This window comes from Pithys albifrons, chromosome 6, assembly GCF_047495875.1.
Source record: "Pithys albifrons albifrons isolate INPA30051 chromosome 6, PitAlb_v1, whole genome shotgun sequence".
In the NCBI taxonomy this organism is placed as follows: Eukaryota; Metazoa; Chordata; class Aves; order Passeriformes; family Thamnophilidae; genus Pithys; species Pithys albifrons.
The window spans coordinates 2,751,297-2,766,761 of record NC_092463.1 but is presented as its reverse complement, the minus strand read 5'-3'; the positions used below and the strand labels follow the sequence as shown (position 1 = coordinate 2,766,761).

General features: G+C 54.2%; 2 protein-coding genes across 6 annotated transcripts in view; one reads left to right on the top strand and one right to left on the bottom strand.

Moving 5' to 3' along the window:
* Nucleotides 1-15,465, top strand: part of TXNDC16 (thioredoxin domain containing 16) — a 113,848-nt gene that overhangs the window by 25,732 nt on the left and 72,651 nt on the right. The gene's annotated exons all lie outside the window — the stretch shown is intronic.
* On the bottom strand, nt 5,226-10,514 carry LOC139673001 (maestro heat-like repeat-containing protein family member 6). Its single transcript, XM_071557871.1, has 15 exons — nt 10,391-10,514; nt 10,101-10,165; nt 9,304-9,987; nt 8,966-9,114; nt 8,540-8,687; nt 8,114-8,301; nt 7,888-8,025; nt 7,521-7,635; nt 7,236-7,373; nt 6,815-6,991; nt 6,521-6,676; nt 6,261-6,362; nt 5,910-6,012; nt 5,733-5,789; nt 5,226-5,425 (listed from the first exon to the last, which is right to left on the bottom strand). The coding sequence occupies exons 1-15, from the start codon at nt 10,512-10,514 to the stop codon at nt 5,226-5,228; spliced, it is 2,544 nt and encodes an 847-aa protein (XP_071413972.1).

Genomic DNA, 15,465 nt, shown 5'->3' with positions numbered 1-15,465 from the left:
ACACCCTGCCCTGTCCCATCCCATCCGCGATGGCCACAGTGTCACAAAGGGTTCTGGGGCCTCCTCCAGCCTGGCCAACCTGTCCCAGATTGAAAGGAATCCGTCCTGTAAAGCATCCAGGATGGCTGGGATAAAAGCTGTCCATGAAACCAAAGTTCACTCAGTGTTACAAAGGCACCCCAAACAAGTGAGGGTGTTGCACAAACACCAACGCTCCCTGAGCAGCTCACTGCTGTGGGATGGAACTGCATGGTCTTTGAGATCCCTTCAACCCAAAGTGTTCTGTAGTTCTGTGATAATATTTGGGCAAGACATAAAGTGTAGAGTTTATATGCTTGGCAGTAAAGGCTGGTGGTGTTTGTCCTGAGCTCAGGGAAGTCTCTGGATGATGCAGGTGGTTCCCAGGTGACTTTGCAGTCCATGATTCCAGGAGGACAGAGGTTCTTCCTTGTCATGTGTGTCTCAAACCTCACCCCACATCACCCTCAGCTTCTTCAGAAATATATATGGGCAGCTGGGTCTGTGTGAGGCAAAGTGTCAGGGAAAGGAGGTGGGATCCCAGAGGGGATGCAGTGATTCCAGCCCCTGGTTTCCACTGCAGCGTTCCCAAGCAAAACTGATGTGGCACAAGGAAAATCTGCCCATGCAAAGAGTTTGTACTGGACGTCTCTGCTGTGTTTGGTTTCACTTCTGTGGCCTAAAACCTCTGTTCTATTGCTTCCTAATATAGAAAGAATTGGAACTACACCTATTGTGAGAAAGTACCTCAAAGTTAAGACAAGGATCTGTTTGTTTATTCATGTGCTGGAAGTTTCATCTTGGGAGTAAATGTATTTTTGGGACTGTTCACATGAGTTTAAGATGCCAGACAATGCACATCCTTATTAAATACATGCGAGGAGAGCTGTAAGGGACATGTCAGGGATGTGTTGTGCCTTCTGTGTGTTGACAGAGTGAAGTTTTGCTGCTGCTGCTCAGTGCCTGGAATTTGATGAATGTTTTGGAGTGTCAGATATTGATGAGTGAACAGAAGGAAAGAACTTTTCCACACCCCACTCCTGGAGACTCCTGGGGTGGGCCAGTGGCTCATGAGGAGCGGGTGGACAATTGTAATGGGGTTTTGATTCTTGATGGTGGGGATACAATGTTTAGGGCAGGAGATGATGTGGGAATTGTCCAAATCAGACCCAAGGACCTTCTCCAAGCAGTTGGACAATGTTATTTGAGAGTGGCCTGGGTGTGTGGGGGCTGTAGCAGCCACTGCTCCATCCCTGTGCATGGACTTCATCCGGGACTGCAAGAAAGAGGGGGCCAGGGGCTGTCCCCGAGCAGGACACAGCACCGAGCTGCGTTACTGGAACAAGATGATGTTCCTGAAGTTATTCCAGGAGAGCAGATTTGCAGGAGGTGCTTGTGCAGAATGTGCTCTGAGAGTGGCACAGTTTGGTCCGAGACAGTGAATCTGCCAGAAAAGCTCCAGCTCAGGTAATCCAGACGAGGGCCTGACCATGGGATGCATCAGCACAGAAAGGTTTTGGACTGTGAGCACAATGGCTGAGATGAGATCTCAGGTCAGAGAAGAAGTAACCAAGACGTAGGGAAGAAGAAGAGAGCAGTGAGCTCACTGCAGATAAAGCCAGAACGGAATCAGACAGGAGTATCATTAAGTGATTTCCCTTTTGCCTTTGCAGAATATGGTTTGTAGTATTATAACATGGCCATTTGTAGCTGGATTAGTCAACCATCCTAAGCAGGACCTTGCGTAGAATAGCAAACATGGCTTCAAAGAGTTGAGGGGCATGGAAAGAAGAAGGGCAAGTTTGTGAGCAGGCTTCTCTCATGGTTAAAAAGTCTTGTAAATGGAAATGAGCAGCTTTCCTAAGGCAGCCAAACAGAACTGAATGGCTGTAGATGGGCTTGTGGCTTCCAAAGGTGGTGTGTATATGGATCAGGCTTTGAGAATCCAGACTAGGATAGAAAGGTTAGAAAGCTTTAACAGCATGTGCCAATCTGACACAAACTGTTTTTCTCTAATTCTGAAAGGGTCCCAAAAGGATGGGTGGCTACTCTAACTTGAGTAGTGTTGTTAAAGTCCCAGAGACTTGGAAATATTTTCATTATGTTCTAGATTGTCATTATTGTCCTTTGTTGTCTTTTGGTTCCTTTTCCTGTGAGTTTGATTATTGAGTCACAGCCAGGTGGGCAGTGCCCTCTGTCAACAGGTCTAAGTGGGCCTGAGTTTTCTCCTCTTGCAGGTGGTTCATGAGAAGATGATACGGAACAGAAGAGAAAACTCACACTGTGTTTTTGCTGCATTGATTGTTTCTATACACTCTCTCTGGGTAACTTGCAGTGTTTAGATGTGTCAATTTTTGGTCCTGGTAGTTTTTCAGTCAGTCTATGGCTCTCCCCAGCATTGCTTTGAATGTTTGTATCTTGTCTCTGATTGCTGCAGCAGGGAAAGACATTCCTCCCTGAATTCAGCTGGAGAATCCACACAGAGTTTCCTGTGATTCTGAACTGAAATGTGTCTCCCTTTAAATTTGTCTCCAGGATGTTTTGTAAAATTGCCTGATGTGTTGAGCAAGGAATATGGGAAATGCTGAGTTCTCCAGAGAAGAATCCTGTGCTAAGCAGTGCCAGTGAAAGGGAAAGAAGTGTCTGAGTAACCTGTGGAGCTCTCCCAGTCCCTGCAAGCAGAGACTGATTTTAGGAGCTCCCCCCGAGGTCCATGTTCACATCTTGCTTGCAATGTCTGAAACAAAGTGGAAACATGGCCCATGAGGTGATTTGTTTAGATCGTCCCTGGCTGCAGCAAATACTCAGCTTGCTGCAATGAGACTCCCTGTTCCTGTGATGCAGCTGTTGTGTTGGGGTTCATTAGAGGCACATCTATGTGTGTACACTTGATATCAATGTCACTCGTTGTTGTGACAACACACACATCTCCAGAGGAGGCTTTTATGGCATGGAGGCAAGAGGTACCTGCACTACCACTCCATGGGGTAAAGACAATTGACTGCAGTCAAGGGGCAGAGTGTGGCAGGGTGGTCTGCCCCGACAGGGCCTGAAAACCTTTCAGAGAATGCAAGTTCTCTGTCAGGAGCTCCTGATGGGGCCAGGGTGCTGTTTGGTGTTGCACCAAACTCCACACACCCCGTGCTCTGGCTGAGCTCCCGGCAGGCCTCTAGATGTGTGACTGGCAGTCAGTCCCTTTATACTATAAAAGTCATCCTGTCCTCTTTAGGGTTTTGAAAATATGTGCCACAAACTTCCTCCCTAGTTACGGGATCGGGCCCCGATAAAACAGCTGTTCCTGACAATTGTACTCCTCGTTTGTGTTGGCAGATGAGGCTGCACTGGGATCCAGTGTTGTAGTTATTGTTCACCCTTATGGTTCAACATGAACTGTAACTAGCAGAGACTTAACAGGATGGAAACCTTTTCAGTCTCTGAGGGAGGCAAATGGAGCCTAAAACCTCTATTACACAGATCCTGGTATGGAAATAATGCCTTTGCACCCATTTTCTAAGATGCTTTGTTAAGAGTTTCAACAGAGAGGAATTTCTAATGCGATAAGAAGGCTCCTGTATCTGTGAAAACATCGTGAAAAAGAGACATGACATCCCACCAAGGCAGTCCAAGGAGCCTGAAGCTGTTCCAGAAGGCTGGTTTTGTGCCCAAGGCCCGAGGTCAAGAACGGGACAAGATGGGGAGGAGAAGGACATAGGTGTTTTTGAGCCTTCCAACCCAGTTTGGGGGCGTGTCAGAGACGTGGTGAGTGCAGTGCTGTGGGAGGGCTGGTTTGGGGTGTGGGTTCACAGCTGATGGAGCGTCAGGTGTTGCAGGATAAAACTACAGCACCTCTGTAACCCTGGGGGTGTGCTTTGGAAAGGATTCCTGTGCAGCCAGCTTGCTGCAAATAAAGAATGCTTTGCTTTCTCAGACTCAAAAAGGAGTGTTGGAGGATTCTTTGTGGCCTTTTGAGGCATCACCAGCTGTGGGAGAAGGAGCCTGTGAGGCTGAGCGTGCCTGGCTGTCACTAAATCCTGTCTCTCAGAGCATGGCAGAGAGGTTTTCCCTGCTTGTTTGGGAGCTTGGGCTGATCCCAGAGCAGCCATGAGGAGCTGGCAGCCTGTGCCAGGGTGTGGGTGGGAATGGCTCTGGGCAGGAGAAGGGAAGGGGCAGGGTGAGCTTTGGGCAGGAGACGGGAAGGGGCAGGGTGAGCTTTGGGCAGAAGGGAAGGGGCAGGGTCTGAGGGCTTGAGGGAGACAGCTGTCCAGAGAGAGAGGCCAGGAAAGGGAGGGATGAAGTGGAGTGCGGAGAAGGGAGTGGAATGGAGGGATTTGTCCATGTCGCTGTAGAGGATAGGAGGTGTCTGGTGTTACTGTCAGGCTCACTTGAGCCGAGAATGAGGTGGAGCTCAGACCCGTGTGCCCCAGGGCTCAGGTTTTATGGCGTTTGATTGTAACAAAGATGCATAGAAGTGGGGGAAATATAATATTTATTGAAATAAGGGGAAGGGGAGGAATGAAGTGTGGGGAAGGAGAAGGGAAGGGGCAGGGATGAACTGTGGGGAGAAGGGAAGGGACAGGGATGAACTGTGGGGAGAAGGGAAGGGACAGGGATGAACTGTGGGGAGGAGAAGGGAAGGGACAGGGATGAACTGTGGGGAGGAGAAGGGAAGGGACAGGGATGAACTGTGGGGAGGAGAAGGGAAGGGACAGGGATGAACTGTGGGGAGGAGAAGGGAAGGGACAGGGATGAACTGTGGGGAGGAGAAGGGAAGGGACAGGGATGAACTGTGGGGAGGAGAAGGGAAGGGACAGGGATGAACTGTGGGGAGGAGAAGGGAAGGGACAGGGATGACCTTTGGGGAGGAGAAGGGAAGGGGAGGGATCAGCTTTGGGTAGAAGGGAAGGCGCAAGGTTGAGCACTGGGCAGGAGAAGGGAAGGGGCAAGGGATGAGTTTGTGGCAGAAGGAATGGGAGGGATAGGCTGTGGGCAGAAAGGAAGGGGACTGAGGAGCATTGGGCAGAAGGGAACGGGAGGGATGAGCTGCGGCCAGGAGAAGAGAAGGGGCAGGGTGTGAGGGCTGGAGGGATGCAGCTGTGCAGAGAGATGAGGAAAGGGAAGGATGAAGTGGGGTCAGGAGAAGGGAATGGAAGGGAGGGAGATATCGATGAGCGACGCAGAGGCCACGAGGTGTCTAATCTTCTGCCGCCTCATTGGAGCTCGGAAGAAGGTGGAGCTCCAGCTCCGCAAAGACGTGGCGTCGGGGCTTTGTTGCGGTCCTGTCGCTGGGACGTCGGGTGTCTCGGTGGAGCAGAAGAATTTTCTACTGCCCGTCTGTAAGTGTCCCAAACTGCAAATCGCATGTTGGTATATGCGGGACAGGTTTCCTCACTCATGGCGTCGTCAAGGGCTGGCAGAGAGAGGAAGAGAGCCACGGTCAGAGCCCGGTTGTGGGGGTACCCGAGGAGCCCCTCCTGACGGGGCCATCCCAAGCAGCTCTTGCCATGGCCAGGAGGGAGCAGGAGCCGAGAGGAGGAGCGGGAAGGTGCTGTCCACCAGTCCCCCTGTGTCCTTGGATCCTGTGTTGTGTGTGTGTGTCCTGGTGATGCCGTGCAGGGAACAGAGCCTTGTGCAAGCAGGCAGGGACTGCAGCTCCGTGTCCAGGGCCTGTGCTCGTCCCCGCCAGCCCCCAGTGCCAGCCCAGTGCCCTGACTCACCCTTGATGATGCGCGCCAGGTCTTTGGGCTGGTCTTTCATGTGCCACTTGGCGAGCCCTGTGAACAGCGAGCCTGTCAGGCTGCACAGCCCCTGGGCTGGCTGGTGCTGCGGCTGCAGCAGGCGGGGCTGGGGCCGAGCTGCAGCGGGCGGGGAGGCAGCGCGGGCTGGGGGCTCACCCATGAACTTGAGGGCCGCCTTTCGCAGGGGCTCCTGTGGGCTCTGCAGGTACGGCAGGGCCTGGCGCAGGTACTTGGCTCGTCTGGTCACGTCCTTTTCCATCTGCAGAGAGTGCCGGTTCAGGGGGGAAGGGTCGGCTGAGGCTGTGCCCTTGGCCGGGCACTGCCCGTGCCCAGCACTGGCCTCGCCTGCCCGCACAGCCCGAGGCAAGGGAGGAGCGTGTGGAGCCCAGGCTGGTGTCCCAGAGGTGGGTGCAGCAGTGGGCAGAGGCACAGTGCCAGCCCACACACTGGGCATCGGGGGCTGGGGGCTTGTCCAGCCCGGGGCTGGGCCTTTGGGGTCGTCCCTACCAGGTGGTCGCAGAACTTGAAGGGCTTCTCTGTTTTAATCAGCTGCTCCAGATCCCTCCTCTTGAGGAACGTTGCAGCGCGATGTAACATTCCCCGAGAGGCCTGCAGAGCAGCAGAGAGCGGGACATGGCACCAGAGCCCAGGGCACAGGAGCTGCATCCCTGGAGCAAGGCCAGGCGCAGGCCAGAGCCCGCCAGGCCCCAGGGCAGGGGGCATCCCAGCCCCTTCCCCTGGGGACACCGGAGCCCACAAGTGCTCACCTCTGCCACGCGCTGGTTCTTGTCGTGCCAGTGGAAGAACAGGGGCACCAGGCTCTGGCGCATCAGCGTCTTCCAGGCCTTTGCTCCCTCTTCTGCCAGCAACTCCACAAGCTCTCGCAAGAGGCAGATGGAGAGCAGCCTCAGATGACAGTTGTCCTGGGGCCAAAGAAGAGAGAAAGAGCTCAGCACTGGCTGCTCCATGCCCACCAGGAGGAGACCCAGGCCTGAAAATGCACAGGGCACCAGGTTTCCTGGCAGCACCCAGTGCCTGTGGCTGGGGACACAGAGCCTTACGTTGTCAAAGAGAGGCAGGAGCGCCTCAGCCAGCCTGGGGGCAGTGGAGCTGAGTGCTCTACTGTCCTCCTCCCGGAGCACATTCAGGAACACAGAGAGGCTCATGATGACCAGCTCTCTGTCTCCATCACACAGCAGCTCCAGGAGGCTTTCAGAGTGGCTGCAGAGGCTTTTGACCTGTGTGGAACACAATGCTGTGCTGTGAGGCCCCAAACAGCTGCCCCACTGTGGCAGTGCAGCCCCCACGCTGCTGCCAGAGGGGCTCTGAGGCCAAAGGCCTGTCCCGCTGGGCACGGGCAGTTGAAGAGGGAGGCAGCGGCAGAGCTGAGAGTAGCTGGCACAGCTCGCCGAGGCCGGCCAAGGCCAAGGGACTGCCTTGCCCAGCCCCAGGTTACCAGCACGGCTTCAGCCCCTTGCTTACCATGGAGGGATCCTCGCTGAGAACCATGAGGCCCCTGAGAGCCAGGCGACGCCTCTTCGGGCACTCACTGCGCAGGTGCCTCGACAGGACCTGCAGGACACTCTGGTGCCATTTGCTGACGTCCAGGCCGTCCAGGAGCTGAAAGGCACAGAGCAGTGACGGGGTGCCCGGCCGGCAGGAGCCCCGGCCCGCCCAGAGTGCGGGCACCGTCCCGGGCAGCTGCTGCTGCGGGAGGGCCGAGAGGTGGAGGCAGCTGGGCCAGGCAGCGCTCGCCATCGGGCTCACCTCCACCAGGAACGTCAGGGCAGGGAGCTCCCAGCACGGCTCCTCCCTGCTGAGGAGCCCCAGCAGGTGGGTTGGGATCAAGGAATCCCTTGGGACTAAGACATGGGTCATCTCCCTGTCAGGGGGAAAAAAGGAGCCATGGACACTGAGCAGGGTGGGCAAAGCTCTGCCAGGACACACTCACAGATCTTTCCCCACCAGCCCTGGATGGGTCACAAGTGCTTTGGGATGTGGCTGCTCCTGTGCACCCATCTCTCCTCAGCCATCCCTTGGTGCAAAGGCATTTTGACTTACACCCACGGTGGTTGTGTGGGTTGCCCCACGCCCGGGCAGAGCTGTGGGGGCAGTGGGGAGAAGGGGGTCTCACCTGGCCAGCAGACCCACTGCATAGTGGTAGGTGTCAGCACAGAGGAGCATGTCCCAACCACGCTTGTGCTCCACTGACACCACCTCGTTGTCCCAGTGCAGGCGGCAGAGCAGGGCCTTGATGGTGTGTACTGCAAAGCTGTGTGCAGAGCAAAGCCCAGGTCATGGTGGGAGCGGTGGCCCCAGCCCCGAGGGAGTGGGAGGGAGAGAGGACTGGGATGGAGCACCTGTTGGGGTTGGTGGGAAGGCCGTGTTGGTCCTGGCATGTCCTCCAGAAGGTGTTGAGCTCCTGTGGCATCTGCTCTGTGCTCATGTGAACTTGGCTGAGCAGAGCCAGGAGGAGGTGGGGGGCATAAATCCTCAGGGCATCCTGGCACTGGGGCTCCTGGACCATCAGCCACAGTGCCAGGGTTGCCTGTAATAGAACCACAGGGAGACACGCTCAGTGCCGGGTCGTCCACGTGGCAGGGCCCGAGTGTGGGAGGGAGAGGCCAGGGGAGACCCAGGGGGAGCAGCAGGTCTGGTGCCCTTGAACGTGCCCCTAAGGCAGAGCTGCAGCCCAAAGCCCAAGGCGGGAGATGCGGTGGGGGGGGAGGATGGAGAGCCGCTGGAGAGGCGATGTGGGAGCAGCAAAGGCCAGTTCAGAAACTCACAGCCAGGGCGCAGACATGGGTGTCGTCCCCGTCGGAGGTGGCCGTGCTGTGCAGGGGCCAGTCCTCCATGACGCCGAGCAGCGTTGGCAGCACCTTCTGCGCTGTGGTTCCCGAGGAGGCCATGGTCCTCCACAGGATTGCAGCAGCTCTGTGGGGTCAGAGCTCTGTGTCAGGGAGCTCTGGGCAACAGTGCCACGGCCTTGGCAGCCGTGGGGGCCCAGGGGAAAGAGCCAGAGTGCTTTGAGGGGCCAGGAGGGAGCATGGCAGCAGGACTGGGGGCTGACATGGCAGGGTGGGAAAGGGAGGCACCAGAGGGGCGTGGAACTCTGTGTTTGTATCTGGCAGAGCATGGGAGACAGGCTCTGCAAGGTGATGGGTTCTAAAGGCTGGTGAGCCCTGAGCCAGCAAAGCAGCTGGGCCCTGTACCTGTCACAGGATGGGGCACAGCGCAGGAGAGTCGTCACGACATCGTGGGGGTGTGCGTCGGCCAGGCTGCAAATGTTCCTGGGCGGCGTGACATCTGGAGACCACTGGCACATGAGCCACTGGTGGATGTACCTGACGATGGCTGGCACCTGAAGGAGGAACAGGGGACAGTTGGTGAGGTGCCAGAGCCAGCCAGTGTCCCAGCTTCCCCTGGGAAGGGCTTCTCTTCCCACCACACTATGCTGGCCTCAAAGGCTGAGGGGGCCCAGCGGTTCTGACTTGAGGGGCCACAAGAGCCCTGGCAGGGCTGGAGCCCTGGCCACAGTGTGTCTGCTTACTTGCTTTGCACTGGGGACATCTTTCTCCTGGAAATCTTCTGGATTGAGTGCCTCAGTGACAGCAGTGCTTCCTATGCCCTTGGCCATGGCATCATCCTTGGCCATGGCATCAGTTGCTGCGGTGTCAGAGTCTGTCATGTCATCCGTCAACACAGAGTCAGGGTCATCAGTCCAAGCGGTGTCCGAGGTTATGCCATCAATTGGTGCTGGCTCACAAGTGTCTGTGTCATCACTGGGTGGCACTTCAGTGGTTTCTCTGTCTTCTGGTGCTGGGTCAGCATTTGTGATGGCACTGCTCAGGCTGGTGTCAGAGCTGTCTGTGCCATCACTTGGTGACATGGAAGATGTTGCTGCATCATCACCTGGTGCTGACTCACAGTTGTCTGTACCATTCCTTGCTGCCATGTCTGAGGCTTCTGTGCCATCAGCTGGTACTGAGTGCCAGTTGGCTCTGGCCTGAATTGGTTCCATGTCACAGTTGGCTTTGTCCACAGTGGGTGCCGTGTCACAGGTTTCCTTGCCATCAGCTGATGCCATGTCAGAGTTTTCTGCACCATCAACAGGTGCAGGGTGGACATCAGCCTTCACCTCGATCTTGCTTGGCCTGGTGTCAGACTGTGCCACAGCGTCAGCTGGTGTGGTCCTGGCTGTTCTACGCCGAATTGCCATGAATTTCAGCAATCTCTGCAGGAGAAGAAAGGGCAGGGAAGAGAGGGAAATGCCATGGAGTGGTGTGCCAGCGGTGACAGGCTGAGCAGTGCCAGCAGGTGCAGCCAGGTGGGGATGGCTGCAGGTACCTGAACAGCTCTGCGGAAGCGGCCACGGGCACGGTGCTGCTCTTGTGTCCGGTCCCGGGCTGGGTCTGGCAAAGAGCGAGCGCAGTCAGAGCTGAGGGGCTGCGGGAGAGGCCGCCGAACAGAGCCCAGCCCAGCCCTGCACAGGCAGTGCCTGGAGCACGGATGCTGCGGGAATCAGCCTTGGGCCCTCTGTTCATGTCCCTTTGCCTGGCCATGTGCACAGGGGCCGGGAAGGGGCCCAGCTGGCTGCAGCCACCATGCCATCCCTGTGGCCCAGCTCCAGCACTCACCCTGCTGCTGGGGCTGGAAGTGCTGCACCTCCTCAGGTTTCTGTGCTGGGGCAGCCCCAGGGCCTTTCCTGTTCTTCTTCTTCCTCCGGAAGAGGCGGAAAAGGCTGAAGCATCCCCCTGCCATGGCCCAGTGTGGTCCGGATGGTACCTGCAAGGGGGACACCTCTGAAAAGCCCCTGGTCCTGGAGAATGGCCCCGAGGGCCCCTTCCACAGGGAGTGGTGAGGCCTGGGAAAAGCCCCGGTCACCAAATCCCGTGGGGTGGCCTCGAGGGTACTGGCTAGAAAGAGAACTCTGGGAAAAGCTTCGGGTGGGCGAGAAAGGCGTGTGCTGTGAGGAAGCTCCTGACGACACCGCTCTGTCCCGTCCTCTCCCGTCGCCTGCTCTGAGCACTGTGATGTGGCCGCGTTGGCGCCAACACCTATATAAGGGTGTGTCACAAAGGGCCCTTGGACACCCTGCCCTTCCAATGCATTGGTGATGGCCACCGTGTCACAAAGGGCCCTGGGACACCCTGCCCTGTCCCATCCCATCCGCGATGGCCACAGTGTCACAAAGGGTTCTGGGGCCTCCTCCAGCCTGGCCAACCTGTCCCAGATTGAAAGGAATCCGTCCTGTAAAGCATCCAGGATGGCTGGGATAAAAGCTGTCCATGAAACCAAAGTTCACTCAGTGTTACAAAGGCACCCCAAACAAGTGAGGGTGTTGCTCCCTGAGCAGCTCACTGCTGTGGGATGGAACTGCATGGTCTTTGAGATCCCTTCAACCCAAAGTGTTCTCTAGTTCTGTGATAATATTTGGGCAAGTCATAAAGTGTAGAGTTTATATGCTTGGCAGTAAAGGCTGGTGGTGTTTGTCCTGAGCTCAGGGAAGTCTCTGGATGATGCAGGTGGTTCCCAGGTGACTTTGCAGTCCATGATTCCAGGAGGACAGAGGTTCTTCCTTGTCATGTGTGTCTCAAACCTCACCCCACATCAGCCTCAGCTTCTTCAGAAATATATATGGGCAGCTGGGTCTGTGTGAGGCAAAGTGTCAGGGAAAGGAGGTGGGATCCCAGAGGGGATGCAGTGATCCCAGCCCCTGGTTTCCACTGCAGCATTCCCAAGCAAAACTGATGTGGCACAAGGAAATTCTGCCCATGCAAAGAGTTTGTACTGGACGTCTCTGCTGTGTTTGGTTTCACTTCTGTGGCCTAAAACCTCTATTCTATTGCTTCCTAATATAGAAAGAATTGGAACTACACCTATTGTGAGAAAGTACCTCAAAGTTAAGACAAGGATCTGTTTGTTTTTTCATGTGCTGGAAGTTTCATCTTGGGAGTAAATGTATTTTTGGGACTGTTCACGTGAGTTTAAGATGCCAGACAATGCACATCCTTATTAAATACATGCGAGGAGAGCTGTAAGGGACATGTCAGGGATGTGTTGTGCCTTCTGTGTGTTGACACAGTGAAGTTTTGCTGCTGCTGCTCAGTGCCTGGAATTTGATGAATGTTTTGGAGTGTCAGATACTGATGAGTGAACAGAAGGAAAGAACTTTTCCACACCCCACTCCTGGAGACTCCTGGGGTGGGCCAGTGGCTCATGAGGAGCGGGTGGACAATTGTAATGGGGTTTTGATTCTTGATGGTGGGGATGCAATGTTTAGGGCAGGAGATGATGTGGGAATTGTCCAAATCAGACCCAAGGACCTTCTCCAAGCAGTTGGACAATGTTATTTGAGAGTGGCCTGGGTGTGTGGGGGCTGTAGCAGCCACTGCTCCATCCCTGTGCATGGACTTCATCCGGGACTGCAAGAAAGAGGGGGCCAGGGGCTGTCCCCGAGCAGGACACAGCACCGAGCTGCGTTACTGGAACAAGATGATGTTCCTGAAGTTATTCCAGGAGAGCAGATCTGCAGGAGGTGCTTGTGCAGAATGTGCACTGAGAGTGGCACAGTTTGGTCCGAGACAGTGAATCTGCCAGAAAAGCTCCAGCTCAGGTAATCCAGACGAGGGCCTGACCATGGGATGCATCAGCACAGAAAACTTTTGGACTGTGAGCACAATGGCTGAGATGAGATCTCAGGTCAGAGAAGAAGTAACCAAGACGTAGGGAAGAAGAAGAGAGCAGTGGGCTCACTGCAGATAAAGCCAGAACGGAATCAGACAGGAGTATCATTAAGTGATTTCCCTTTTGCCTTTGCAGAATATGGTTTGTAGTATTATAACATGGCCATTTGTAGCTGGATTAGTCAACCATCCTAAGCAGGACCTTGCATAGAATAGCAAACATGGCTTCAAAGAGTTGAGGGGCATGGAAAGAAGAAGGGCAAGTTTGTGAGCAGGCTTCTCTCATGGTTAAAAAGTCTTGTAAATGGAAATGAGCAGCTTTCCTAAGGCAGCCAAACAGAACTGAATGGCTGTAGATGGGCTTGTGGCTTCCAAAGGTGGTGTGTATATGGATCAGGCTTTGAGAATCCAGACTAGGATAGAAAGGTTAGAAAGCTTTAACAGCATGTGCCAATCTGACACAAACTGTTTTTCTCTAATTCTGAAAGGGTCCCAAAAGGATGGGTGGCTACTCTAACTTGTGTAGTGTTGTTAAAGTCCCAGAGACTTGGAAATATTTTCATTATATTATAGACTGTCATTATTGTCCTTTGTTGTCTTTTGGTTCCTTTTCCTGTGAGTTTGATTATTGAGTCACAGCCAGGTGGGCAGTGCCCTCTGTCAACAGGTCTAAGTGGGCCTGAGTTTTCTCCTCTTGCAGGTGGTTCATGAGAAGATGATACGGAACAGAAGAGAAAACTCACACTGTGTTTTTGCTGCATTGATTGTTTCTATACACTCTCTCTGGGTAACTTGCAGTGTTTAGATGTGTCAATTTTTGGTCCCGGTAGTTTTTCAGTCAGTCTATGGCTCTCCCCAGCATTGCTTTGAATGTTTTTATCTTGTCTCTGATTGCTGCAGCAGGGAAAGACATTCCTCCCTGAATTCAGCTGGAGAATCCACACAGAGTTTCCTGTGATTCTGAACTGAAATGTGTCTCCCTTTAAATTTGTCTCCAGGATGTTTTGTAAAATTGCCTGATGTGTTGAGCAAGGAATATGGGAAATGCTGAGTTCTCCAGAGAAGAATCCTGTGCTAAGCAGTGCCAGTGAAAGGGAAAGAAGTGTCTGAGTAACCTGTGGAGCTCTCCCAGTCCCTGCAAGCAGAGACTGATTTTAGGAGCTCCCCCCGAGGTCCATGTTCACATCTTGCTTGCAATGTCTGAAACAAAGTGGAAACATGGCCCATGAGGTGATTTGTTTAGATCGTCCCTGGCTGCAGCAAATACTCAGCTTGCTGCAATGAGACTCCCTGTTCCTGTGATGCAGCTGTTGTGTTGGGGTTCATTAGAGGCACATCTATGTGTGTACACTTGATATCAATGTCACTCGTTGTTGTGACAACACACACATCTCCAGAGGAGGCTTTTATGGCATGGAGGCAAGAGGTACCTGCACTACCACTCCATGGGGTAAAGACAATTGACTGCAGTCAAGGGGCAGAGTGTGGCAGGGTGGTCTGCCCCGACAGGGCCTGAAAACCTTTCAGAGAATGCAAGTTCTCTGTCAGGAGCTCCTGATGGGGCCAGGGTGCTGTTTGGTGTTGCACCAAACTCCACACACCCCGTGCTCTGGCTGAGCTCCCGGCAGGCCTCTAGATGTGTGACTGGCAGTCAGTCCCTTTATACTATAAAAGTCATCCTGTCCTCTTTAGGGTTTTGAAAATATGTGCCACAAACTTCCTCCCTAGTTACGGGATCGGGCCCCGATAAAACAGCTGTTCCTGACAATTGTACTCCTCGTTTGTGTTGGCAGATGAGGCTGCAGTGGGATCCAGTGTTGTAGTTATTGTTCACCCTTATGGTTCAACATGAACTGTAACTAGCAGAGACTTAACAGGATGGAAACCTTTTCAGTCTCTGAGGGAGGCAAATGGAGCCTAAAACCTCTATTACACAGATCCTGGTATGGAAATAATGCCTTTGCACCCATTTTCTAAGATGCTTTGTTAAGAGTTTCAACAGAGAGGAATTTCTAATGAGATAAGAAGGCTCCTGTATCTGTGAAAACATCGTGAAAAAGAGACATGACATCCCACCAAGGCAGTCCAAGGAGCCTGAAGCTGTTCCAGAAGGCTGGTTTTGTGCCCAGGGCCCGAGGTCAAGAACGGGACAAGATGGGAAGGAGAAGGACATAGGTGTTTTTGAGCCTTCCAACCCAGTTTGGGGGCGTGTCAGAGACGTGGTGAGTGCAGTGCTGTGGGAGGGCTGGTTTGGGGTGTGGGTTCACAGCTGATGGAGCGTCAGGTGTTGCAGGATAAAACTACAGCACCTCTGTAACCCTGGGGGTGTGCTTTGGAAAGGATTCCTGTGCAGCCAGCTTGCTGCAAATAAAGAATGCTTTGCTTTCTCAGACTCAAAAAGGAGTGTTGGAGGATTCTTTGTGGCCTTTTGAGGCATCACCAGCTGTGGGAGAAGGAGCCTGTGAGGCTGAGCGTGCCTGGCTGTCACTAAATCCTGTCTCTCAGAGCATGGCAGAGAGGTTTTCCCTGCTTGTTTGGGAGCTTGGGCTGATCCCAGAGCAGCCATGAGGAGCTGGCAGCCTGTGCCAGGGTGTGGGTGGGAATGGCTCTGGGCAGGAGAAGGGAAGGGGCAGGGTGAGCTTTGGGCAGGAGAAGGGAAGGGGCAGGGTCTGAGGGCTTGAGGGAGACAGCTGTCCAGAGAGAGAGGCCAGGAAAGGGAGGGATGAAGTGGAGTGCGGAGAAGGGAGTGGAATGGAGGGATTTGTCCATGTCGCTGTAGAGGACAGGAGGTGTCTGGTGTTACTGTCAGGCTCACTTGAGCCGAGAATGAGGTGGAGCTCAGACCCGTGTGCCCCAGGGCTCAGGTTTTATGGCGTTTGATTGTAACAAAGATGCATAGAAGTGGGGGAAATATAATATTTATTGAAATAAGGGGAAGGGGAGGAATGAAGTGTGGGGAAGGAGAAGGGAAGGGGCAGGGATGAGCTTGGGGCAGGAGAAGGGAAGGGACAGGGATGAACTGTGGG

Excerpts from the sequence above, each read along its gene's own strand:
- LOC139673001 (XM_071557871.1), bottom strand. The coding sequence starts at position 10,514 with ATGGCAGGGGGATGCTTCAGCCTTTTCCGCCTCTTCCGGAGGAAGAAG. Across the intron at positions 10,166-10,390 it reads CTTCCAGCCCCAGCAGCAGG|ACCCAGCCCGGGACCGGACA; the intron begins GTGAGTGCTGGA and ends GCTCTTTGCCAG. Across the intron at positions 7,636-7,887 it reads GCAGTGGGTCTGCTGGCCAG|GGAGATGACCCATGTCTTAG; the intron begins GTGAGACCCCCT and ends TCCCCCTGACAG.